General features: G+C 37.6%; 2 protein-coding genes across 6 annotated transcripts in view; one reads left to right on the top strand and one right to left on the bottom strand.

The window, feature by feature from the left end:
- The window catches only part of PHF3 (PHD finger protein 3), a 49,704-nt gene extending 33,164 nt beyond the window's left edge, over positions 1-16,540 (top strand). For all 5 annotated transcript variants that reach the window (XM_039569294.1, XM_039569293.1, XM_039569292.1 and 2 more), the window contains 10 exons: positions 1,447-1,597; positions 1,724-1,880; positions 2,930-3,046; positions 5,101-5,232; positions 5,864-5,996; positions 6,497-6,689; positions 8,273-8,420; positions 9,518-9,607; positions 10,853-11,048; positions 12,210-16,540. In XM_039569294.1, the coding sequence (XP_039425228.1) occupies positions 1,447-1,597; positions 1,724-1,880; positions 2,930-3,046; positions 5,101-5,232; positions 5,864-5,996; positions 6,497-6,689; positions 8,273-8,420; positions 9,518-9,607; positions 10,853-11,048; positions 12,210-14,383 (3,491 nt within the window). In that variant the 3' untranslated portion in view covers positions 14,384-16,540. The remainder of the gene's footprint in view (positions 1-1,446; positions 1,598-1,723; positions 1,881-2,929; positions 3,047-5,100; positions 5,233-5,863; positions 5,997-6,496; positions 6,690-8,272; positions 8,421-9,517; positions 9,608-10,852; positions 11,049-12,209) is intronic.
- Positions 16,541-17,157: 617 nt separating this feature from the next.
- Positions 17,158-27,147, bottom strand: part of EYS (eyes shut homolog) — an 852,840-nt gene continuing 842,850 nt past the window's right edge. Inside the window, exon 49 of the mRNA XM_019287512.3 lies at positions 17,158-19,284. Within this exon, the coding sequence (XP_019143057.3) occupies positions 18,086-19,284 (1,199 nt within the window). The 3' untranslated portion in view covers positions 17,158-18,085. The remainder of the gene's footprint in view (positions 19,285-27,147) is intronic.

The following is a 27,147-nucleotide window of genomic DNA, read 5'->3' as shown; positions in this document are numbered from 1 at the left end:
ATAGCATCAGTTTTTCAAATCACATGCCATAGTGGAAGTGATGATGATCTGAAGAGCTGTTTGTTCCCATAACATTTATGATCTTTTTTTCTCATTTCTTTTTAAGTTTTTTTTAGTAGGTAAATGTGTCCTAGGTAGATGTGTGTTTGCTGTTTCAATAGTAGAGGATGCTCACATAATCAAAAGTGGGAGAAAAAGTACATCGACCTCTCTGTGCTAAGCTTTATTTTACATTGCATGAGACTTTGAAATACTCTTTCATAAAATACTATGAAATGCTTTGTATATATAAAACTGATTTCAGTGCTGTATAAATTATATTTTGACTTACTGATGGCTTTTGCACAAATTGACAAATAATTTTATCAACTCATTTCAAAGGGGAACATTATATTGCTTGCTGAGTCATCAGATTTTCATCTAAACGTCATTCGAAAAGTTGAAGGGACATATTTTCCCTCACAGCAACCTCCATCCTCTCCCCAGCTTCCTTCCAGGAAGGATTTTTCTTCTCAGATCTTTGTAATGTGAAGTTTTTGTCATTTGGGACAGAAATCTCAGCAGCAAAGCTAGTGAGATTTTGTGTGAGAACTGTGTCTTTACTCTGAAACTCAAGCTTTGAATTTTTGTCTAAAAATGAATCTAATTTAGCTCTTCTGGTCTTTGGCCAATGCTGATGCATTCTAGAAATCTTTATCAGTCTTCAATTTGTTCCTTTTTTTCTGAGTATAAAGTGAAAAAATTAGTATTATTTATTTCCCATGCTTTCCTAAATAGAAGGGTACTGCTGGAAATTCGTGACATGTTCACATGCTGACACAACTGAGCTTTCAGTTGACCCTCTGAAAATTAGTAATTTGGCTTTAATAATTTTAGTTTGATTAGTTATCCATTATTTTTATTATGTATGACACAAAACTTAAAATGACCTTGAGTGTTACCTGAATCAGAAGATGAGATAATTGAAATAATTTTGATGGCTAACAGATGCAGAAATGCTACGTTTAATGTAAAATGGTATTTTAAAGTAAAGCTTATTATGCTTATATGTGCTTCATAGTATATTATTTCTCAGTTTATTCATTGAAAAATTAATCTATGCTGTTACAAAAATTCAGAGTCAAAAAATCATCCTTAAGATCAAGCTAATAAGCACTGGTCATCTTGGTTTAGTGTAGAAGAAAATACCATAGGTCAAAGGGCAAACCCCCTGTTTCTGCTAAGGAAGTTTTTATTCTGTATTAATCTAAGTAACATAAAATCCAAACCAAAGAAGAGAAAAACCCCAACCAAACACAAACCATCCATCCTGGGGTCCACTCCTTCTTGATGGTCAATTCTTAGCAGTTTAGAAGTAAAACTTCATGAAAGTAATTCCATCAGCGACAAAAGTTTATAAATAAAGTTACTTCAGATTCTAGAATTTTTAACTGTGTGTTTTGATAGGTATGCATGAGAAACAAGAAGTTAAGAAAAAAAAAAATGAGAAAGGATCCATTAGTGCAACACACCTGCCAACTGTGCCAGCTTCCAAACCTTCTGCTGATCAGATAAGACAAAGTGTTAAGCAATCTCTTAAGGAAATTCTGATGAAAAGGTAAAGATATATTAAGAAATTAAATTACTAATTTGTGTTTATGAATATTTTCATTTGGAAGGCAGAGGAAAAACTGTTAATTATTTGGATGTATTTTGTAATTTTTGCCATTGTGTTCTCTTACAGATTGACAGACTCCAGTTTAAAGATTCCTGAGGAGAGAGCGGCAAAAGTTGCCACAAGGATTGAAAGAGAGCTGTTTTCTTTTTTTCGTGACACCGACGCAAAGTATAAGAACAAGTACAGAAGTTTAATGTTCAATCTGAAAGATCCTAAAAATAATGTATGTGTGATTTGTCTGTTGTCCTTTGCAGAAATCATTGATTTGCTGTAGATTAAAGGAACAGTTTTCAATATAGAAACATTATAAATCCTCCTGCAATTTAACCTGTTCAGGGAGTTTTTTTAGGTTTCCTTGTTTTTATAATTTTGTTTGCTCTTTGGGCACTCAGTGTCCTCTGTGTTCTTCCGCATTATTAATTCTCCAACTCCTTGCTCCCAGTGTACCTTTTTTTGTTTGGTTTTAAAGTGTAGTAGATACAGCCTGCCTAGTTTGTGTTTGTCTTTACTACTGATCCGTTATTTAGATATTCCTGTTCCCCCCATAATTCTTTGATGTTTACTGCACTTACTGTTTTTCTGTCCAGGATCTTCTCACTGTGTTTTTTCACACCCAGATTTCTCAAGCTTGGTCTTCACTCTCTATTCTGCTTTCTATGAACCCCTTGTTCAAAATCATACCTCCTCAGCTTCTGTCTTTTGTCCTTTATCCTTTATCAGTTATTCTGATCAAGTTGCTTTGTTTATAGTATTTTGCCCTTACAGGTAGCCAACTGTAAATTGTAAGAACTTCTATGTTAACTTTTATCTAACAGCTAACTTCTGTTTTCTCTTTGCTCATACTGCTAAATTAGTTCGTTGTCTTTTTTTTACCCTAGGACTTCATTTAGTTAAGAAGCACAGATATCCTCTTTGGTACTTTCTTCTCTTTCTTGTATGATGCAGAGGATTTGCACCTTTTCAAAAAAAACAGCAAAATGTCTGAGTTACTGCTGCAGTGGGCATAAACTCTCTCTTTTGAAATGGTAGTTAATTATACATTGGATCATTAAGGGTATATGTAGATACATTGTTATGTAGAATAAATGGAGCTCTGGAATGAAGCTTTTTATGTTATAAAATCTAGTACTGCTTCCTGCAGTGGAGATAATTACAAACCCACACACTCCATTTAACTGTACAGAGCATGTTGCATGTTACTTCTCTGATTTATTTCCTGCTTCAAGCTGTTCTTGTCTTGATAGAAATAGTTACTTTTCTTCTTTCTTCTAGATATTATTTAAGAAAGTACTGAAAGGGGAGGTTACTCCTGACCATCTAATAAAAATGAGCCCAGAAGAACTGGCTTCGAAAGAACTGGCTGCTTGGAGACAGAGAGAAAACAGACATGTGAGATTTGTCAACTTATGTAGTTTATTTTATAACCTAAGCATGTTTAACTTCTGTTTGCAGGTTAAGTGTATGCAGAAAGAACAAAATGGATGTTGCACAAAGCAGCTCTGACCAAGCAGGAGGATGTCTATAATTAATTTAGTATTGAAAATCCAAAGATGTTGTTAGGACAGAAGTGAAAGTGTAGTCAAGAGTTTGAAAGGAGGAAACCATGAACTTTCCGTTGCCTTGCAACTTTGTTGCTGCTTGCTCTTTCTTTTTTCTGTCTCAAGAGTGAAGGCTTCTTTGTCCTTATTTTCCGCAAGATTTTAAAGCTGTTGCTGGAGCTTTATAAACACCAGTTTCTTAAAGAGGGAGAGAGATCTTTTTGGACAACCCAACCGAAGCAGACTGATGTTGTTTCTAACTTACTGCTGAAGCGTTACAAATCAGCCCCCAAGAAGTAAATCCAGAGCTGAAAACCTGATTTGCCAGTCGAAAAAGCAGCCTAAAGGGACAACAAAGAAACAAAAAAAACCAAGAAAGTGCAGGAAGTTTACTAGGTTAATTTAAGCATGACTTCTTGAAACAGAAAGTCACTCTCTAAAACTGTGCTGAGAGTTTAGAAGGAGAAACAGGAATAAGAGGACCTGTATTATTTTTATAGAAAATTCCTTTTTGCTAGACATTGCCCCATTTATTGTGCATTTAGTCTGACGATAACTGCAGCTGCTTGGAAATGATCATTAAAAATTTTGTAGTTTACAAAATGTGGATTTATGTTGACAGAATCTTTGGTATTTATATTCCGCATCATAGAACCTAAAAGCACGATATTTGACTAGTGTAAATTCATCTGTGTGCTCAGAATGAATGTTTGGTAATAACTGATAAGGTAGAGTGGGATGCTGTTTCAGAGACTGCAGTGTGCATTGCAGTAGTAATTATTCCTGTGTTTTTTCCTTGTCATTGCACATTGTGGCTAGACCTGTTTATGAATCATGATAACTTTTGGTACTTTCTATGCAAAAACAGTTGTTGATTATCTTGAAGTTGTTTCAAAGACCTATAAAGAAGGAAAAGTTTGTTTATTCTGTATCTATCCAAAGCCCATTTTTTGTAGTGGATCTTTTTTACATTTATTTTTATAAACATCAGGGAAATTCTGAAAACAGACCATGCAAAATACTATTCCACTGCTATGAGAAATATCTTCCAAACAAAAGTGTATGCTGCTCAAAAGATTGCTGAAGGATCCCAATTGTTTCAGAGAAATGCTTCAAAATTACTATAAGCTTGTAAAATAAATAGGAATGTATCATCTGATGGTATTTTTCATGTTACTATTTAAGCAAGGCATTGAGACTGCTACTCACTATTTTTTTTTTTTTTCCCCCAGGATGTTTAAAAGTATGTTGGTATTTTTCGGGCAGATAAAACAATCATAGGATCCTTGTTTCCTTAGTAAATCAGGCTTAAGATATTTGGGACAGCCAGCACAACCCCTTCCTGGTGTAAGAAATGGAAATGTGCTTTAAGAGGCAATGTTAGAAATAATGCTTTATATATTTTATTTTATTGCAAGAAAGCAAAGCAGCAGTGCTGATCAGAATTAACATCTCCATTATTTTTAAGAATACCTTTAGATTTTTTTTTTGAGGTGAAGCATTAGATTTATGTACTAAAAAGAAGCTCTTGAAAAATGATACAAATCTGCATATATTTATATCTTACCTTGTCCCTATTATTATGGGGAAAGAATGGATGTATTTTTTCTTTCTTATTTAGTTCTTGGGAAATCAGAATTGCCAGTACTTTAATTTAGGGTTGAAGGTTTGTTTTATGACTTATTTAAATGCATGCCTGGTAAGTACTTGCTTCTACACTGTAGGAGAAGTTGGACAGGCTGCTTGCATGTTTCCTTTATGAAGCTTCTTGACACTTGCAAAATAAGAATGTCTTACTTTTCTTCCTGGAGGGTTTCCTAATTGCAATACTATTAGCTCTTATATTTCTGGATTTCCAAATTTTACTGTATGGGAATAATTACACATAACTTCTTGTTTTCACAGACAATTGAAATGATTGAGAAAGAACAGAGGGAGGTTGAAAGAAGACCTATCACAAAAATTACTCACAAAGGAGAAATAGAAATAGAAAGTGAGACACCAATGAAAGAACAAGAGGAAGTAATGGAAATTCAGGTAGAAAAGAAAGCATGGCACTACAGTGTATTTAGTTCATAGACAACATGGTTATAAAGTGTTTCGTTTATGATTTTGTTGTTCAGGTCTATAATTACCTGTTAGGTCTGGTTTGAGTTTAATTTTTCTTTTATCTTCTTGGCCTGGTGATTTTGTTGATTCCCTTCCTTCTATGTTGTGTCTGTGACTGTATGATGAAGTAGTAGAAAACAGAAAGTAGAAATTAGAAAATATTCTAAATGTTACCTAAAGATAAAAAAAAAAATCTTCACTGAAATAGTCATTGGGCACTGGAATTATCTGCCCAGGGAGGTGGTGGAGTCACTGTCCCTGGATGTGTTCAAAAAAAGACTGGACATGGCAGTCAGTGCCATGGTTTAGTTGATGAGGAGGTGTTAGGTCATAGGTTGGACTTGATCTTACAGGTCTTTTCCAACCTAGTTCATTCTGTGATATTTGAGAATACTGATTAGTTATTGTAATGCATTTGTAGATTTTGTGATAGAACTTTACAGCTGAAGGAAGTTTATGTCTGAAGGGAGGATAACACCATAAACGTTTTAAGGAATATTAGGAATATTAGAAGAGGGATAAAAAAAAGGCTAACTGAAATGTGTTTGACTTTTCTTAGGAACCTAATATGAAGTTATTTGAGAAGTCAGAGGAAGCTGAAAAGGATAAAGAAATAAACGAATCTGCATCTCCGGACACCACAAGTCAACATAAAAATCATCTCTTTGATCTAAACTGCAAAATCTGCATAGGTAATTTGGGAAAGCACATGAAAATAAATAGATCATGCTTCTATAATTTTCAGTAATAAATATCAATATACCTCAAGAATTAAAATACATGTGAATTTTTACTTAGTTTGCTGACAAAGTTATGGAAGTAGTGTTTTACTTCATAATTTACAGAAGAGACTATTAAAAGGATAGTCTATTGGCATAAACTTGTCTTCTTTTTTAAAAAAATCAGCTTCAGAGAGTGAAATCCCTATAGTGGATGTACATACTACTGTTCATTCCTCATTTCTTTATCCTATGCCATTGCAGTGACAAATTTATGTTTAATACTGTATAAACATATACAATGTATTAATTTATATATTATATAAATATATGTGAAGTATGTGAGTTTCTTATCCTATCCCACTTCAATGGCAATATGTAGTATTTCTGGTGTGTCTTCCTTGTGTTCAGAGGAAGTCCTCTTTTTGTTTCTTTAATAAAAAATGAAAGCCGTTGCACTTGCTTTTGTGCAGGCCGAATGGCACCACCTACTGATGACCTCTCTGCGAAGAAGGTGAAGGTGTCTGTTGGGGTTGCACGGAAGCAGTCAGACAATGAAGCAGAGAGCATTGCGGACGCACTCTCCTCCACATCAAGTATTTTAGCTTCAGAATTACTGGAAGATGATAAGCAAGACTCATCAAAATCATTCACACCTCTCCCAAAGTAATATAAGCTGTAGAAACAGTATTTTTAAATGAAAGACATTATTAATTGTGTTAAGCTACTACGTCTAAAGCTGCTTTTTTAATGGCATTTCATTAATCCATTTGGGTACTTGAAGTTGTACACATTTTAAGAACAGAGTTCTCTGCTGGAGTAAATGATGTGCATTTATATACATAATGCTACATACATTGTTGTCATTGCAAACTTCTAATTACCACATAGTTTACTTTCCCCAAGAAAACAACGTTTTCTGGTGCAACAAGGTTTAAAAAGAGTTCATATTACAAAAAAAATCAGTATATGGATTTCATATTGCCTTTTGCTGTTAAGGCATGTAGTATGTATAATGCTTCATTTAAATGAGTGTGCCTTTGTATATGTGTATATATAAATTCAGGGAATTTGAGATTGCTCTAAACAGAGCATTTACACTGATAAATCAGGCTAGTTTCAAATTCCAAATTAGTGCTTTTCTAGAAATGACGGGTAACAGCAGCTTGTTTGATGTTTTGTTGTATTTGCTGTCAGCTCTCTCTTCATTTTCTTCCACACTCTGCTACTCGCTAAAAAGGAAATTGCAGTTTATGAGACTTTCTTTCTGGTTTGAGGGAGGCTTTTTTAGAAAAACATAAACTCCCAATTATTTAGAATTGACCAGAGTTCATGCTGAAATTTTGCCTTAATCAGGGCAGCGTGATCTTTTACTAAGGACAGTGAACTTTGGTTTTTGAATAGCTTACAGCAGATTCAAGGTAATTTCCAGTGTAGACAGAAATAAACGTAGGTTACCCTGTTACTGTAACAGCACAATATCTGGTACTACTGAGCAGCTTAAAACTGCTAATAGCATGCCTAGTATATTTTGATAGCAACATATTGGGAAATGTTGAAATGTGTAATCTTTTTCATAAGGAAACACTCAGGTTGAGAAACACTCTCCTGTGAAATTATTTAAGTCATCCCATTAATTTTTTCAGCTGCTTTGTTGACAAAACTGAGGCTTTTTTTCAAAGGGAGGAAAAATGGTTTTCTATAGGTGGAGTTGGGAGGAGGCACTTACAGGAGGTGTGGAAATGATGCATAGGTGAGAAGACATGAGGAGCCAGTTTGTGGGACGAGAGAGTAGGGTGACATAGGCGTTCAGGTGGTGGACTGACAGTGGTGGCACAAAATGTAGGAGATAGAAAAACAGGATAGGCCAGCAGGCAGTGTGTTGTCATCTTGTCCCTAGCAGGGGAAGATACTGCTGTCTCTGCAGCACCTGTGCGTGTTTGTGTCCTCTTCAGTAGCATTTGATAATTCTTGGGCTAAACAACTCCTCTGTTTTTAAAAGATAGATTAGTGAACTAATGTGCTGCTTATCTGACTGTCCTTCCTGTACCACAGAGGTACTCCACTGGAAGATGAGAAACATGGTTGACTGCTGGTCTCTTTTTGTTGACCCTCAAATATGCTTAACTGAAAAAGAAAATTCTTGATAATACTGCATTTCTGTGATAAAGAAAAATGATGATTTACACTGTCTTGCATGATATATCATGTTGTAAACCAAGTGGGTTTTTGTTCGTCTTTTTTTTTAGGTCAGAAACACCTGGTACTGTGGAATGTGAAAGTCTGTTTCTGGCACGCCTGAATTTCATCTGGAAGGGCTTTATCAATATGCCTTCAGTAGCAAAGTTTGTTATTAAGGCTTATCCAGTTTCTGGCTCCTTTGAATATTTAACAGAGGTATTTACATTTATTGCAAAGAATGAACAATTCATTTATTAATTTTGCCAACTTGTTTACCTTATACCCTAATAATAGTATAATGACGGAAGACAGTGACGCATGACCGTTTTACTGAATAAAGTATTTGTGGGAGGACATAGGTTAAGGTCTATGTTTGTAAGTCAAGCATTCATTACATGAACCTCTGGTTCATTTTCCCATCTATAACAGAAACCTGCGTAATGGAGTTTATTTTTTTTGCCTATCTGGTGGCAGTTCTTGTCCTAACCTTGCGTTGTGACTAAATTGTCTCTAAAAAAAAAGTTTATGTAATGTTCTCTTCTGTGTCTGAGAGACAATAAAAGCATGCAACTGCTTATAATAGTTGTCTTCATGTCACAAAATATGGATCAGAGAGCTTATAAGGCTCCATTTTTCTTCTTGACAGCTACATAGGATGCATCACCTTTCTAATTAAAGGGGCTTAGGTCTTCTATTAGTAAGATTGTCTTTACTTTGCTGTAGATCTTCAGGGAAGTGCAGGCCATGCAGTAATCCTTAATACTAAAGGATTGTTATATGAGTATGATGCACTTTTCAAAACTCTTCTGCTTTATTTCAAAAAATTATTTTTGTGAAAGTCTGTTTCTTTTTCTTGGGAACAGTGAACTCAATAGTATCCATGAAGAATTTACATCTGTATATACATGCACATGTAGGTTATGTTTTCCCCTCATAATGAAGATGTTGAAAGTTTATTATATACATGGGTTGGAGCTCTCATTGTGGTGTGATCTTTTGGATAGTTTGAGTGTTCCAGAGCACAGTATAGTTACGTTTGCAGTTAATGTTACCAGAAGGAATAGTTTTGGCAAGGTATAGATGAACAGTATTGAACAATAACTAATTTAGTACATATCATTGACTTTGCACTGATATCTTAAAGGTCCAGAGTTTAAATTCTTTTTTCTGTTGTAACTTCTACTGATATTTTTAAATTATAATTTAAGAAACAAAAGAACTAAGTATGTTTTGAATTTATGAAACAGATACTGGATGAAGGACTTACCACAATATTTATGTTGGATTCATATTTCTGTTGTCCTTTCTCATAGGATTTACCTGATAGCATTCAAGTAGGTGGCAGGATATCTCCCCACACTGTCTGGGATTATGTAGAAAAAATCAAAGCTTCAGGGACCAAGGTAAGAATTTTACGTAGTAGACTTGCTGTTTAATATGCATCTTAGTCATTGTAAAGACTTGGTTTTTTTCTCTCTGAAACATTTGCAAAATAGGTGAACTTTAGGAATATCTCATGGTTATGTTGAATGGGATGGGTAGCAACTGCTGGCATTTACTTTCTTCCTACCTAACCTTAAACTGTCATTTGCTGTGTGAGAATACTTGTCTTCCTTTGACACAGTAACTTGCCATGAATGATTGGATACAACTTCACATCTCAAGTGTTACCCTTTCATTTTCAGTAGAGTTACATTGTGCAAAAAAATCCAGCTTTTTGCTGGACTTGTCCCAGTGTGTGCCAGTTGTCCTTGTGCTGGGAAACGTAAAACTAGGAAGTCTTTTCCAGATGCTGTTTCACAAGTGCTGGATAGAAAGGAATAGCCATTTCCCTTGGTCTGCTGGCTACTTTGATTCTGACACCAGATTGCAGTTGGCCTTCTTGGCATGGATACATCACCCGTTCATACTCAGCTTGTCCACCAGGACCCCCACATCATTTTATGCCAAGCCGTTTTCCAGCCAGTCAGTTCCCCAGCCAGTCCTGGTGCATATGGTTACTCCAGCTCAAGTGCAAGATGTTGCATTTTGCCTTTGCTGACATTGACAAAGGTCAGCCTTTTTTTTCAGCCTCCTGAGGTCCCTCTGAATGGCCGCCAGTCCTTCAGCATGTGCACCACTGCCCCTGCTTAGGTGCCGTCTCAGTTTTGCAGAGGGTCTTATGTCCAGACTTCCAGGCTGTTCATTAAGCCATTAAACAGCATCAGCATCATCAACTCCTGAGCTGGGCTTTGGGTGTAATTCTGGGATCTGAAGACTGGTCTTCCACTATTATGAGTGGATATCTTGGGCACAACAGACTACAAAATGCAGCTTTCTAGTAATGTTTAGGGTAGGGAGTAGAATACTTCATTGGAAGCTGGCAGGCTTCCCTAAAACTTGTTATTTAGCTGGCTGTTAAAATATTGTCTCTTTTGTCACGCACTTCAATTAATTTTTTCATCCTAAATGCTTTCTATTTGTTTTATCTAGTTCTGAACTAATTTTGGCCATGTTTCTGCTCCTTCTGTCTCCTCTGTTCTCTGCCTTTTTGGCATAGCTTTTTCTCCTCAGCACTGCTCTTTTAAATAAAGAGCAGTCAGTAAAAAAAATAACATTTCACAGAAAAATATACTTGACCATCTTTTTCTCTCTCTTCTTGTAACCAGGAAATCTGTGTGGTTCGCTTTACCCCAGTAACTGAAGAGGATCAGATCTCCTATGCATTATTGTTCGCCTATTTCAGCAGTAGAAAACGTTACGGCGTAGCGGCCAATAACATGAAGCAAGTGAAAGATTTGTACCTCATCCCCTTAGGTTCCTCAGATAAAGTCCCTCATCATCTTGTGCCTTTTGATGGGCCTGGTAAGTACAGCTTGGAAATTGGAACTTTATTATTGTAACGCTACTTAAAGAAGTTGGCAACAGAAATATAAGAAGAAATAAAATTTTAAAATGCTAGCTATTTTGTTCAAATATGTTATGAGTTTTCCATAGTATTATTATATTAGTTTCCTTGAAAAGACATTAATTACCCCTTGCTAGATTATTCTGATATTTCAAAGACTAAAAGATTAGTGTGTGCAACCTTGTTTTATGTCTGCTACCCTCTTTCTCTAATACAGGTGGCTTTGTAGGTTTCAATGTCAGTAAACTCAGTCACACAAGTGGACTATGGTAGAAGTCATGAGTTCCAAATTGATACTCTCAATTTAAAATAGTATTTTTCATTATTTGAAACATACTAACCTTTTTTTCTAAAGTATTCCAAAGTTCCTTACAAAAAATTCATTGAAAGTTTAAAATGTAGATGGGCAAGAAAGAAAAGGTCTGGAAATGGCTCTCAGTTGTTCTGCTTACACCTGAGTTATTTTGCATCAGTTTATCTTGGTTATAAAAACTTGTAGATGATCTCTCTTTTTGAGATAGGCAGAGCCAAAATGAAGAGAGAATGAGCTACAACTCAGTTTTTTTGCAACTATAAGAACAAAATAGATAGTGAAGAGATAGGTAATAGTGTGCCTTGAAGCATGGTGCCTTTCCTGGAATGAGGGAAATGTTTCTGAAATTTGCTCTTGGTAAATCTTTGAAGAAGTATGTCTAACACAAATTGATGAGGAGACTTCGCTTTTGCAAGTGTTCCGTTTACTTTTTTTTCCTATTATACCTTGCTACCACTGTTAGCATGTTGTAGCTATGTTAGACTAACACAATGTTTAACTTCTGTGCTGTTTCTGATGAGATTAGATGTCCTATATAACTCTCTTGTATTTTCTATTTGGAAGTTACAGTGTATGAAACAGTTTTAATTGGCAGTACTTGAAGTCATAATTTCAATATTGGAAATACATCTTTTTATTATTTTAAGTGTTGTTAATGTTAACATGACAAGCAGAACAATTTCAAATACCATAAGATTATTACTTTCAATAGTACACTGTACGTGTATGGGGGTTATTTTTGTTAAATTTATTACCTTAACCACAATACAAAGAGATGATAAATTGCTGTTACAATTTTGTACAGGGATTGAAATACATCGACCAAATTTATTACTGGGATTGATAATTCGCCAGAAAATGAAGAGGCAGATTACTGCTGTTTCAAGTGTTACCAGTAGTTTTGCAGATGAAGCTGCTGAAAGTACCTTGAGTAGCTTGCCACCAGAGAAGAAAAGCAAGCCAAGCAAACCTGAAGTCTCTCATCATGATTTGGCACTAGAAGAAGAAGAGGAAAATAATTTTTTTAATTCCTTCACAACTGTGCTACACAAGCAGAGAAATAAACCACAGCAGTCTAATACAGATGATGCTCCAGCAGTTATTGAACCATTGGTGGAAAGTACCAAACATGAACCACCAAAGCCTCTCAGGTTTCTTCCTGGAGTCCTGGTTGGATGGGAAAACCAGCCTTCTACTCTGGAGCTGGCAAATAAACCGTTGCCAGTGGATGATATTCTTCAAAGCCTGTTGGGTACGACAGGGCAGGTTTATGAGCACAGCAAGTCAGAAGCAGGTCCTAGTGAAGACATACCATTATTAAATGAACAGGCAACCTTGAAAGAAGAAACCATGGATGTTGCTGATGTAACTGCTGAAGTTAGTGAAGCAAAGACTGGTTTGGATGATCCTCAAGAATCCACTAATGCTGCTGTAACTGTGGATGCAGCAGTTGTAGGGACCTCAGGTTCTTCAAGAAGTGCTGGTTCTTTGATGGGGCTGAGTCTTAAGGGAAAACCTCCAGATGTCTCCACAGAAGCATTTTTAGCAAATTTGTCTGCTCAGTCACAGAATAAAGAAACTGAAGAAAGTAAAGAAAATGACCCAAAGCGACAGTTACTGGAAAAGGATAGTGTTGCACAGGAAGTTAGAAGGAGCACAAATTCCAGCTTTTCTTCCTCATCAAATTCAGGAAAAAAACCCAATGAGAACAGTGTTAATGTAGGCTCTGCTGAAGGTACTACTGCTAATACTTCTAAATCACCACCATTTATTAATCTTAAAAGAGACCCACGACAGGCAGCTGGACGAAGCCAGCAGACTAATATTTCAGAAAGCAAGGACGGAGATATTAGCAGGAATGAAGACCGACAAAATGCTTCAGGAAATGATCAAGGAGAGTCAGAGAATAAACAGCCTTCTGGAGAAGGGGGCTTAAACATGTATCAAAGTGATGCACAAACCAATGAAACACAGTTCAGTTCAGCTGCAGCTAAGGCAGATAACACAGTTGCATCACAAGCAGAAGATACCAAACACTCACAGGAAGATGCACTGATGCAAAACATTGAAACAGTGAACTCATTTAGAAGAGGACCAGCTGCAACTTCATCTCATTTTGAAACTGAAAACTCTTCTCGTTCTGAATTTATTTCCAAAGTCCCAAGCCCTATTGCAAGTGGCAGCTTCTCATCTGTTGGACCTCCGCAGCAGAATTTTCAGCATCCTAAATCTAATCCACCTGGATTTCAATTTCAGGCTCCTGCACCTCATAACTTCCCTCCACAAAACAGCCCTATGTTTGGATTTCCTCCTCATTTACCACCTCCGCTTCTTCCTCCTCCTGGCTTTGGTTTTCCTCAAAATCCAATGATGCCATGGCCACCAGTAGCTCATTTATCAGGTCAGCCACCACAGTATGCCGGACCCATTGCACAAGGGCTACCTGTGGCTCACAAACAATCAAGATTTTTGGGACCAGAAAATTTTTTTCAGAGTAAAGACAGTAGGAGGCCAGAAAGACGCCACAGTGATCCGTGGGGCAGAGAAGAACAGCATTTGGAGAGAGGGTTCAGCAGAGGCAAAAATGATCGACAAAGACTTTACAGTGAAACCCATCCCCAAAAAAAGGACAGACATGAAAAAGAGTGGAGCAACGAAAAATACTGGGAACAAGATTCTGAAAGAAACAGGCGCCGAGACAGAAACCAGGAAAAAGAGAGAGAGCGGAAGAGTAGAGAGGAAGGACAGAGAGACAAAGAAAGAGTGCGATCTCCACACAGTGATAGAGCTGCTGATGGAAAAAGCCCCCGAGAGACTAGAAACCCAGAAAAAAAGACAGAGAAGCCTAAAAGTGATGAACAGGCTCATGAAAAAGATAAGGAGAGGGAGAAAAGCAAAGACAAGCATAGAGAACGAGAAAGTGAAAAGAACAGAGAGAGACATAGGGACCACAGTGACAGAACTAAAAGCAAAAGGTAAAAAGATGCAGGCAGTCTTTTAAAATTATTTCAATAAACTGTTAGAGTAACATTGTAAAACTTTGTATGACAAAAAAAAAAAAAAAAGAGCCTGCTAGGATTGTGCCATCTTTTTTATTCCGTGTTGGTGTTTTGCAGAAACAAGTCTGTGTTTTGGTACCACTCAATGTACCAATACTCATCCTTTTTTTCATTATACCAACTATCGCTAGAAGTAGGAGTTTAATATTTTTAAGAATTTTACATTGCTGTATATTCAAAATTTTAAAGATTTCTTTTATTAATATGCAATAAAGGCTTAGGAATTTTCTTAGCTGAGGAAGTTGGCATTAGTAAAGTCTGCAATATAGTTGCTGCCTTTGGTAATTTGTGCTCTCTTCTGTTTTAAGATGCTCTGATAATTTTAAAGGTGGTTTTCATACAATAACCTTCTTTTTAAATTGCACTGTTTTTAAAGACTGCAGCAAAGCCTCAGAATCCACACATTACAACAAAACATAATATGCTCGGTGGTGTGAAGAGTTTGGGTTTTTTTTTAAATTATTCAGTAGTACAACAAAAAACTCAAATGTATTTCATTATATTATATTTCAAGTATTTCCTAAGCATCTGAAGCAGTTTGTGACCAGAAATTGGAAGGCTGAGCTGCTCAAATGTTACTCCTTTAAACTGCACTTGTTTTAATAAGAAAGCATTTCTAACCTAAATTCTTGAAAATTATTTGTAGTAGTAAATTCATTTCTCCCACCATTTTCCATGCTTCAAAAACTTGAATACCTAAGCTTGTACATTACTTTGTGTTTTGCTATCCTTTTTACTGTAAAATGTAAATATTTTAAGGGATATTTTGATTCTAAAATGATAAAACTTTCTCACATACTGTGTGTGTTTGATTTCATAGCTGTGAAACTGTAGGCTAAATGAATATAGAAGGCTGAGTCACAGAATGCCACATGTGTTGTACACTTCATGGCTCGGTTTGTTTTGAGTTCTGGAGAGCAAAGAGGGGGGAGAAGGGCAGAAGTGTTTGTACCCTTGGAACTTCTGGTAACTTCGTATTTTGTGGACTACCATTCACCAATGCCAAACCACATGCAAACATGAAAACAAATCACCTACTCTTATACTTAAGAGTATACTTATTAAAATACACTGGGCATCTCATTGAGTCTATCAGAAACAGCAAAAATATTCCACTGTATAAAGAAAAACTGAGGTTTATTGTTTCAGTTTTCAGCATTTTGTTTTTCCATTCTGAGTACACAACCTTACTATGCTGCTGACAGAGCATTTTGCACTTTGCTGTAGAAAAGCCTCTTCTTTCCAGAAAGGTCTTCCCAGTTTAACAACACCTTAATTGTTGGTTTTAATTATGAATATATTTTAAGGTAAATTTTTACTTGTATACCTTTCAAGAAACCTCACGGTCAAATTGGCTAAAAATCTTGCACTGAATGAAGGAGGTGGTAGACTTTTATTAAGTGATGTTTCTTAGGCTCACAGTTGAGAAGACTAATTTTAAAAAATCCTCAGTAACTAAAAGAAATATTCAAACATCTTTAAAATAAAATTAGTCTTTTCCAAATTAATTCCATGGTCTGTGTAGCAGTAGTGCCATTGACTATATCTGGTAGTATTATACATGTGTTTTGTTGTTTAAGTATTTACACCAGAGTTCTGTAGGCACAGAAGTGCACCAAAGCATTGTTCTCATTTTTGGAGTAAGCTTTAAATTGACAGTTCTGCATGTGAAGATTTTCTTTCAATCCATTGAAAAGTAGTCTACTCCAAGTCCACTGGTGATCTGCCTCTCACATGTGCATCCATCTCTGCTTTGAAAATAAACTGGAAGCAGTGAAAATTGCAACTGCCTGTATGGAAGGGATGGGAATGCTTTCTGCCAGAAATACCAGAAATAATTTGTTTAAAAGAATATGTAAACATTTTTCAAGTTTGCTGAGTGCTTTGCTACCTGCCTTGTGTATGTAAAACCTGAAGAGAGCCACAGTAAAACAGCTCTTGAGGGAGAGTTTTGTTAAGTGTTTAAATTAACAAACAGCGACAGTCTCCAGGATTTGTTCCTAGGATGTGAGTTAGTGTAATGGGAATAAATCCTGCTACTACAGGAATAAAGGATTTTACTTCTCCATGGCCTTCAGTCACTGTCCTTCCAACATTTGTGTTAGCTGGAAGTACTCCGATTGCTTGTTCCTTGTTTTACACTGAATCACTGCTCAGATCACAAAAGGCAATGTGAACTGCTTAGGAACTGGCAGTACACCAGAAGCCCCAGAGAGAACAGGATAAACCTTAAATATGCTCCCTTCTCCAGCATCACATGGTCATAAAAGGCCCTACTTAGAGAAACTGGAAGAGAAGAATCTGGGGACAGCTCAAATGCCAGGTGGGCTTCATGAGCTGCCTTTTGGGAAAAGGTGCAGAAACTGTTGCATCAGGCTGATCACTTGAGGGCTCAGAGCAGCTGAAGAAGATAGAATGAACCTCCCAAAGATGTTTGCAGATGCTTAGTAAAACATCTGGGGGTAGCTCCCATGCACTTTAGTTATCTTTAAGTCACCTGCAACTGACTTGACAGTGCTTTCATTGCTACACACTAAGTATGGTGATGTGGAAGCAAACGTGTGTCACCTAGTTCTAGATGCTTATGGCCTTTGCTCCATAATGCACACCCCATCCTCACCTCCCTCTCCACCCCAAAATAGTTACTTGTTTCTGACAGGTACATGCTGATGACTTGCTTTCAGAGAATTTCCATGCAAGGAGGTGATGGTTTATTATGTGCTTTTGAGCAATAGTAAAGTGAAAAAGGAAAAGATAGGAAACAATCACTATTATTTTTATTTAATAATTTTACTTACATACTAAGCCAGCAATGAAATGAGAAATGTAGATGCCATCATACATCATGGGTGTAAGCACATTAAAATAGAACTTGAATTTTTTTTTATTGCTTCCTAAAGTAGAATATAACACAGCTTTTTGAGAAGGAATGGAATTTTTGTATTTATGTATGAACAGCTCTATTTACTTTTGAGATTAAAAATTAATGAAAAATATATTCATAGAAATTTGGTTTACTATGACCAAAACCTCTGTCTGTTAACAGACTCAGAAAGGAGGGAGAACAACTTCATTACCTAATTAGTCTTTGTGGGCTTAACAAGTAATTACAGCTGTTAAGATTTTAAAAATTCTCTGCAGTTAATGTGCTTTTTTGCTCAAGTACACCTTTTCTTCCCCCACCAATTTCAGTTTTTACACTTGACCGTAATATTATAGAACTATAAAAGAAACATTCTAGTAAAATTTAAGAGTTGGAGAAATAGGTAACAGTTGTCTGTTCTCATAAAGCAACAAACAACACTTGAATGATGGTTGGCTTTATAAGCTTCACTACCTCTTTGTTTACAAAACTATTAGCAGCACAATAAAGAAAAAAAAAAACCTGCAGACTTTCCCATTATTTTAAAGTAAATGCTAAAGAGTATGTATAAATAATTCTAGGAGTAAAACAGTTGATCATATTTTATATGCTATTAATACTCCACATAAATTTGTCCCTTATTACTTTTTAAGTGCTTTCTTACATTGGTTGCTGAGTCATACACTGCCAGCTAACACAATAAACAGAAGGAAAAGGAATTTTATCATTTTTTAAAAGTGTCTTGGACAGTTTTTTCAATTAATTTCCAGAATTTCCATCATAAATGTTGTACCCTTCTGCTTTCATTAGCTGAATCTTTTTAGAATCTTGGAAGAGCACAACATCTTTAATTTTACCAATGAATTCCTTCTGAAAAAGCCCTGTAGTGACTGTATTGACTTTCCTGCCAATTTCAAACCCACCAAAGTAGCAAATGCCACCGTAGTTTAAAGCAGTGTATTTCCTTTGTGGGTCAATATCTTCAAAAAGGATTAGTTCCTCATCAAGATAAACCTTAATACAAGTTTGGTTTTGGACTACAGTAATGAAATGCCATCTTCCAACAGAACAGGTAAAGTATTTGCTATGCATTAGAGGAACAGAGATTCTTTCTCCAAGATTAATCACAACTTTTAAAGTTCCATTGGCAAGACCAATGGCAAGAAAGTCATTATCTTCATTTTCACTTTTTCCCATCCATGCTATTAAGCCTTCAGTTTGATTGGTAGTAAAATTTAAAGAAAGGCGGCTGTACTGGAGATCTCTTTTTCCATAAAAAGGATCTGTGTATTTAATGTAGGAGTTACCAACAAACTGTGCTATATAAAATTTGATTTTGTTATCGCAGTACTTACCTGTCCAGCCTAGTGCACATACACAGGTATATGAAAATGAAGAAGGTTGAGGAATACAGAGCGCGTGAGACCCACACATATTTTGTGAACAGTGAATAGATTGTTCACACGTGGTCCCTGTCCACTCTCTTGGGCAGGAACAAGAAAAGCCTGAGTTTTCAACTAGACACGTTCCATTATTTTTGCACACAGTGTAACCACAATCTGTTCCGTCACAGTCACCAATGTTGGCTCCACCTTTGGGGTCAGTCACAGTAAGCTTCAGTTCCCTGTTGTTTATAACAATTTCTCGAATACAACCAGTGAAACCTGTGGGTTCATTTTCTATTGCCATTGGATTGACAAGGTTTAAGGAGGACACCCCTCCGACAAAAAAATCTGTGTGTGTGTCTAGTGCATTCATTCCAGGACTAGCTTTTTGAGTAACGTTTACTCCATCCAGGTCCAGGTAGCCTTCATTACCAACTCTTCCTGCACTGAGTGAGTGCCATGTATTTCCATTTGCATGGACCCTCTGAAGGGTCTGTAGGATGATGGTTTTGTCTCCAAGGTTGTAGCGTAACTGTGTAAATCCATTTGCTAATGATATACATAGAAAGTCACCTGTAAAAAACAGTATAAAATAGTTTTAATTTTTAGAGGGGTTGCGCTGAAGAACAACATATTCATAATTCTGATGCTTTTGTGCCTACATTTCCTTGGACCATCCTCATATCTAAATCACAAAAAGGGAAATGTTCCCTGATGAACTGCTCTTGGCCTTTTTTTTTTTTCCATTATTGGAAACTGAGCTCATATTTGCCTCAAAGTAAAAAAGCCCAACCTTCTGAAAAGCTCTGTTTTTGTGCAGAGACTAGGTAAGTGAGGTAGGAGGAAACAGGATCACTTTGGCATCCAGGAAATATGAATCGGTGTTCCTGATTCCACTCTCCCAGTGGAAAAGAATAAAGTTTTGGCCAAATTACAAAGGCAGAAATACTCTCAATATGCTGAATAAAGGCTTGATGGATTTGTCAGTTTAATGAACAGGTTTGTCTGTACCAGACATACTCTGCTTTCCCTGAAAGCTCCTTTTCACAACAGGGATGTTTTGGGGTTAATAATCTGACATCTGGAAGAGCAGATACTCTTTTTATTGCATTGTTCTTCTGGAGGCCTTCATGACCTTAGAAGGGAGTTATCTCTTCTTGTACTACCAGTGTTTCTGGCCTTACAGGCAGTGCAAAAGGGAGAGAGAGTACCACTTCAAACTGTACTTTCAAGCATGAAGAAGGAAAGCTGGGAAAGGTTAGGAAATGAGAGCTGGAAAAGTTTGTAAGAGCAGCAACGGAGTCTAATAGGGGAGGTGACAGGGAAGCAGAAGAGGACAGCAGAAAAGTCTGCAAATTAAAGTTATATTCTCAAATTTTTTGAGGTCTGCCTGTGCAATTTAACTTTTATTTATTACTTTTGGAAATAATAGACATCAGGTTGTTATCAATTAAACCAGTATATATGTTTGTTAAATTTGAATGCAAGCTTTCCTAATAGCTAGCAGTCCAGTTTTCTTAAAGATTCAACATTCCTAAGGGTGGACCTGTCAGTAGAATGATGAAGTTTGCTCTCATGTGTGTTTAATTTCTGAGTATTTCTAATCCTTGAATTACATTGCCTGTAGTGAAATTGAATGGCCTAATTTACTGGAGGCTTGTGAAAGTTGCTAAAATTATACCTCCCTAATCAAGAGATGTTCAGGTTGCCATTTAGGCAGGGTGGGGCTGTTTCAGTTGTATTAGAGCACGTTAGTTCATGCCTCACCTTCCCTGCTCCAGATACCCATGAAAAGAACAAGAAAAAAGCTCTTCCTTCTTTCAACTCTGGTGATGGCAGAGCACTTGCTTGTAGCTTGCTAGTTCCAGTTGTGATGATCTGGCTCACTTGCCTGTATGTGGTGTTCTTTTCAAGGACCTTGCTTGGTTGTTTTTTTTTTCCAAAAAATTAATATAATTTCCTTCACTTGTGATTTCTCCTGCTTAGTGATGTGGCTTTAAGTGTGCTTGATTTTTCAGTGCATAATTTGAATGCACTCGTTTTGTTTCAGCAATGTACATAACCTGCTTGTCTATTTCTTTTATCAGGCCCTCAATCCTAGGGTAAGAAAGGAACATGAGGAAAAGTTTCTGAACTACCTCTTTGGCAGCCTTCAATCCTCTCTCCTACCCAGACATGCAGACTTGCATAAGGACACAAGTACTCATATTTTGCTGTCTAGGAAGAAGGAAAACATCTGACCAGGGCTGCTGTTGCATCTGGCCTGTAATCAAGACCCAAAGAAGCTGGCAGTTCTCCAGGACTTCTGGCCCGCAGGGAAGGGTTTTGGTAGCTTTGCACATTTGATGATGATCTGTCTGTTTTAGAATCTTTAATCTTATCTCAAGAGCAAATCTGTGTTACTGAATCTGCTACCTACAGTGTAAAGAGGTTATCGCTGAGTACTCTGTTCTGGCACAAATTTGAAGCCTCACTTCAAATTGGAGTAACTTCTGCTCCTTATGAACAAAACAATTACTTTCCAGTTTCAACTCTCCCTGAGGCTCTTGATGTACTTTCTTACTCCTCTGGTTAGACCCTCTCTTTTCACAGATGGCTTGCCATTTTAGTCTTTGGCAAGAGCAACAGAGTGCTGAGATAAATTTTAGGATCTGAAAGTTGATCCTAGGGTGCACTCAGTATTTCTCCATGAAGTTTATCATATCATAGGTAATACTAGGGACAACTGGCTGAAAACATCTTACAACTGTGATGTATGTTCAGTGTCCAAGAAACTTCCTCCTAAAGTGAAGGATGAGCTTATCTTTGATCCTTTTCATTTTAGCAGCCAGTAACATTTTCAGCAAGGGATCTCCGTCTTCCCTGTCTCTGAGGGCCAAGTTGCACAGCTGGAGCCTGTGCAGGCCAATGTCATCATAAGAATTGTATCACCAGTTTAAACAGATGTCATTCTTGCCACTGATTTTCTCTTCTTGGCAGTCTCGGTGTAGGAGACAATGAAGCAGGGTGGTTTTTCACTATTTCAGTTTCATCATTGCTCAGACCTGTCTCATATAACCTGTGGCCAGAGACCTTTCTGAGGAAGTCTACTTTTGTTAAGCATGAAGGAGATGACATGCTTAGTTTTTCCAGCACTAGACTGTATAGCTGGTCCCCCCTTTCTTGAAAATACGACCTACACACAGGACACACAACTTTGCTTCTGGCTTTTCAGATTAGCATCTCATCTAATATGGGCTATTCATCTCCATCAGTGGTGTCACAGAAAAAGCAGAGACTCCTGAGGTAGGCACTCACAGTTAGTCTTTTGTTGTGCATGCAAGTCTTTGCCCAACCTGTTGGATGCAAGGAACTGTAAGGCAATCTGTGTCAGTAAGGTTGAATCTCCTTTAGAAATAGACTGTTGTAGCTTAGCTGGGCCTTGAAACTGCAACATGTCAAGACTCTGGGTGTTGAACAAAATTATTACTAGCATTCAGTTCTGTTCTGATGCACCTTCCTTCCCCTGTCATATTCCCTGTTTCAGTAAAACAAAAAGTGTTTTTTTATAGCCCAAATGCTACAAGATTGTTTTCTTCTCAAGGAAAGGGAATTTTGTAGCAGGTATTGCCTTAAGGAAAGACCTGTTCTGAAGATAAAACAGCACTTCTACCTGCAAATCCTAGTTCAGGGTTTTCACCAAGTGACAGAATGTCAAAGTTGCTCTGCCTCAGAGTGGATTGTCTCTATTCCATATTAGCAGCCAGAACTCCAAAGCAGGTGTGAATTTTTCTTTGTAACCTTATTTTCATGGTTTTATTATGTGCACAAGTCGCACCAGCTGCCATATCGGATGTCAGAATTCCCAGAAGCCTAGTCAGCCCTGTGTCTTGAGCAGTTAGTTCCTAAAAGTGGGAGTTAATGAAAAGTCTCCTGTAAGTACATCCAACTGCTACTGCGAGATCTGGATTATCTGTGATAGTGTCTTCTTAGGATGAATTCTGAGTGCATCACAAAATTTTTCAGCTTGCTACTACTATGAAAAAGTATGTAAGTCTCTTCAACAAATTGGTTAGTCACACTGTCAAATTTTAAATTCTTCCAAATGGTGACAATGCCCTTCCATGTTCAGTCTTTATCTGGACATGCAGGTGTGTCTGTATACCCCCATCCAAAGAGGGGATCATGCTCAAGCAATATCAACTCTCCATATTTCTATGTTACCATAGGAAACTCGTGTACATCATAATTTGTCAAAACTTGGTACAGTTGGAAATGCATTCTAGGAATATTGCACTCTACTTGGAGGTGTCATATTCAGGCCAGAAGCATCACCAGAGTAAAAAAAGTGATAATATTCAATTTACACAGCTGTGTTGGGCAAAGATCTCTGCATTTACTGCCTATACTACCAAATATGCCTAATACGGATGTATTTCCTAGGAGGGCTGAATACAATGTCAGAGGGTCTCAGGATGACGCACTGTGAGCTGGGATGGCATCCTGGATGGTATTTTTAACATTTCTGTTTCAAGGTCTCTTCTTTAGTGACTTAAGTCTACCCTTGTGCTCTGGTGTGTGTGTGTGTAAGGCAAGGCCTTTATTACCTATTAAAAGAGTACCTGAGGTTTTTCCTACACTCCACTGCAAATTAAGACAGATTTCCCACTAGTTTGTATGGCCAAAGGAGCTTCCAGAACATACTTTTAAATAACTTTTGAAGTAGTGGATGCAGTCTTGTAGTCAGTTCACTTTTTTGCTGCTTTTATCATCGTCCCAGTGATAAGAGAGATGCAAGTGTCCCTGAAGGCTCCCTGTGTGCTCAAAACTCACATTAGTTCCTGGGACTGCTGAAGGTCTAGGTTCCTTTAAGCCACGTGTTGCTTGTCTTTTGTCTCATCCTGTGTTACTGAGCAGAAGCCTCTATGCTAAGCTGGGGACAGAGGCTTTGATGAGCTCAGTGCCTCAGCAGCTTCTGCAGCTTAAGTGTCCCAGGAGTGTCACTGTGGTTTCCTGGTTACTGAATATCTACAGTCTTGGTTCCTTTAGTTGTTTCGGAGCCCTGAGACAGCATCTCTGGATGTATGTTTGCAGTCTCTGCCTTCTCTTGGTTTTTCCTCACCCTTCTGCCCTCTGGCTCAAGCCCAGAATGCCAGTTTCTATTACTGTGGTATTGAGTAGCATTTCCTCCACTCTCCTTCCACCTTTTTTTTCAGAAGTTGTTATTGATCATTGGTGCCATCTTGGTGGCAGAGCAAACATTGGAACCTTTTATTCTCATAAGCAGTAACATTCATGGGAATCATTCCCAGTTAATGAAACCTTTTACTCAGCAGAACTGTAGGTTCTGCTACGTGCTCATCTTCACTCTAAACTGACCTTGTTAAGCCACCATAGTGCAAGGCCTGTGTCTTGAGCAGTATTACTGCCTCGTGTTGGCATGATGCATCCTATAACCATCACAGCTCCAAGAGGTATCTGCTCACTGCTCCTTCCTGCCTTGCTGAGCTGAGGTCGCATTGCTTTCATTCTTTTTTTTCATCATTCTGTTCTTCATGTTTTCCTCTCATCCTGCTCTCCTGTATGATTTTACATGGACCTGAACCACATCCTCTTACCCTGTCACCCCTTACATATTCTTCCAGGAGCAGAACTTTTCTTATCTAGAAGGGGTTGAAATAGCCCTATCAGCCTCCAACTGAATGGCTACAATCTGTGGCCAAGGAAGATGATGCACTGTGGTGTCCACCTGAGAGGAAACCTGACCGGTAGTTGTCCTTCACATGCCTCCTGAGCATTTCCAGTAGCCAGTCACCCCAAGACACCAGAATAAGGCCCAAGGCCAAGGAGAGAAAACAGGGAAGAAGAGGAAGAGCTATAAATGGATAGAATGAGGGAACGAAGAACAGAGAAGAGATGAGCCTTATTCTCACCCTTCTGCAGCTTCTGCTGTTAATTGCTAGCTGATAATATGTCAGCATGGTTGAAACTGCCTTCCTTTAAGTATTTTAACCTTAACCTTGTCTTTGCCCTTGTCTGAGTGTGTGCATGCAGTTAAGTATCAGCTGGCTGACAATGTGAAGGAGCTTGTTGCAGCTGTTGTAGCTTGATCTTTTACCTCGGGGTGACCATAGCCAGTACCCCTAATGCACACTTAGAGGAGCTACCCATGGATATGCTTTCATGGATGATTATAATTTATTCTGCTCCATGTATGGAGTTCCATCTCACAGCTCATGCAAGACTGAAAACTGGTGTCAAGCCAAGCCTGTATATTTTCAAACCATGTAAAAAAATCAGTGTGTCAATAGGTAGAGTCCAGCTTCAGTTTGGAGCACCATCCCATAGCAGGAAGGGCATAGCTGGGATCCAGAGCAACCCTACAGACCGTGATGCCCATGCAGCTGCAAGGCGTGGGCAGTTATCTATTTGTAGGTCAGAATATTCAGCATCACCTTTCCAAAATGTGTTTCTTCTTTGTGAAGAAATTTTCTGTGCTTCCTTTAGTCACCACTGTTAACCTGGCACATTTTGGCAGCTGGAAGAGCCACCTTCCTTGAGCAGCCTCAATTTGCCAAACTTTTTTGTTTTGCTTGCCAGTGGCAAATGGGTAACAATAATATTTCATATGAAACAGATTTCAATTCAGTGGGGATGTCTGTTCTGTCACACAGCTGGCTGGCAGTTCTGCTTCCTACACTGCTGATTTAGTCCATACAAATAATTCCAAAACTAGTAACAAAGCAGAAATGATGTCCCTGTCAGCTAAGGAAATATGGCTGCAAAGAGAAAAGACTCTAACCACTGAACTTCTTGTTTTAAAAGTGGGTGAATAATCAGTTTCTTTCTGATTAGGAAAACAACACTCCTGCCTTTTGGGTATTCTAGAAATTCTGAATATTTCCAAAAGATTTTAGTCCAGTTCCATGATTCAGTTTTCATCATAAGCAATGTTTTAGAAAATCATACAGACATCACACACTTGTACTGGCATTCTCTTATTTTCATGTTATAGATTTATAAACTGAAATGCCTTAAATATCAGGAGTTAAAGTTTTTAGGTTTTTCAAACCAGGTAGGTAACATCATCTGGCTAGAGACAGAGAACTGCTGTTGCAAATGTGAGTGTTAAATTTAGCATGAGTCATCCCATTCTGTTTATTAACCTGACTTCATTCTTAGTCACCTAGCATGGCTGTTCTTTCTCATCTCTTTGGGGAGCAAACCTTTCCATCACCCTGGCCTGAACTCTGCAATAATGCAGGCAGTCTACGGCACATTCCACTTTTGTTAACAAAGGTAAAGTTTCAGTAATGCTATGACTCAACAAAAAAACAAGGCTCCTTCTAAACTGCCTTTTACCCAGAGTGCCAAGGCCTCCAAGTATATAGAGGGGTTGCTGTGTAAATGGACTGAATTATATACATTCTTCAAGCACTTGGTGGGCATCCAGCAAGCCCTGTCTGAATTAAAGGCTGTTTAATCATTAGGGGTCTCATGCTTTCATTGGTAAAAATAGGATACACTGCCCTTGAGAAAATGTGAAGTGAGCTGGCCTTCTACAGACAGTATGCTGGACTCCACATGAGTTCCGTAATGTTTGCAGAGACCTTGCCCAGAAGCAGTGCATAGAGCAAGTAGTCAGAGGGGAAAAAAAATCCCCTTGTAATTCTATCTTCAAGTTTCTGAACTCAGCTCACTTGTTGGGTTGGGTTATATCCCCAGCTTATTACTAATATTACTAGCCACATACATTTTTCCAGCCTTTGGAAATTATATTCTTAGGGCCTGCAGAAATCGGTAGTACCAGACTTAAAGTCATGAGGCAAATTCGGAAGGAGTTGACAAAGCAACAAAATGGATGACTGGCAATTAGAGGAAATTATGCTAATGGATTCACAGGATGTTTTCCATTTCATGCCAGTTTGTGAGGTGTTTAAATGTGTGTACTAGAGTAGTGATATTTTTAGAGGAATAGAAGCTGAAACTGGCAGATCAACTTTAAAGTAAGGAGACTTACCCTTTCTAGAAAGTTCTGTAATGTTCTTTGGAAAGAACAAAGCTGGAAGAAAACGTTTCAGCAGAAGTCTCATGTTTTTTTCTTCACCTACTAAAGATGTGATTTTATTTTTAATGATGGGAGGATTATTTGATGGGACATGCCCCTGAAGGAAAAGTCCCAGTGTAGTGTTTACATGGGTGACTAACCAAGCTGATATATAACTGTGCTACTCAGTATCATTGCTAAATTAGCTAGTCAGCTCATTTCTTTTAAGAAAACAGCACTGGCTAGTAAGGAAAAAAATTTCTAATTGTTTCCTATTAAAAAGGAGTTTTAGAAACAAAATCCTGTGATTTCAGCAATTAATTTATTGAATTTTACATAACTGTGTAGAAGAAGCTTTATTTAAAATGCTTTCTAAACTAATCCTCAACAGAAAGCTCTATCTCATCTGC

The sequence above is a fragment of the Corvus cornix genome, chromosome 3, assembly GCF_000738735.6.
Source record: "Corvus cornix cornix isolate S_Up_H32 chromosome 3, ASM73873v5, whole genome shotgun sequence".
In the NCBI taxonomy this organism is placed as follows: Eukaryota; Metazoa; Chordata; class Aves; order Passeriformes; family Corvidae; genus Corvus; species Corvus cornix.
Note: the sequence above shows the minus strand (reverse complement) of the source record. Positions and strands in the feature narration are given on the sequence as shown.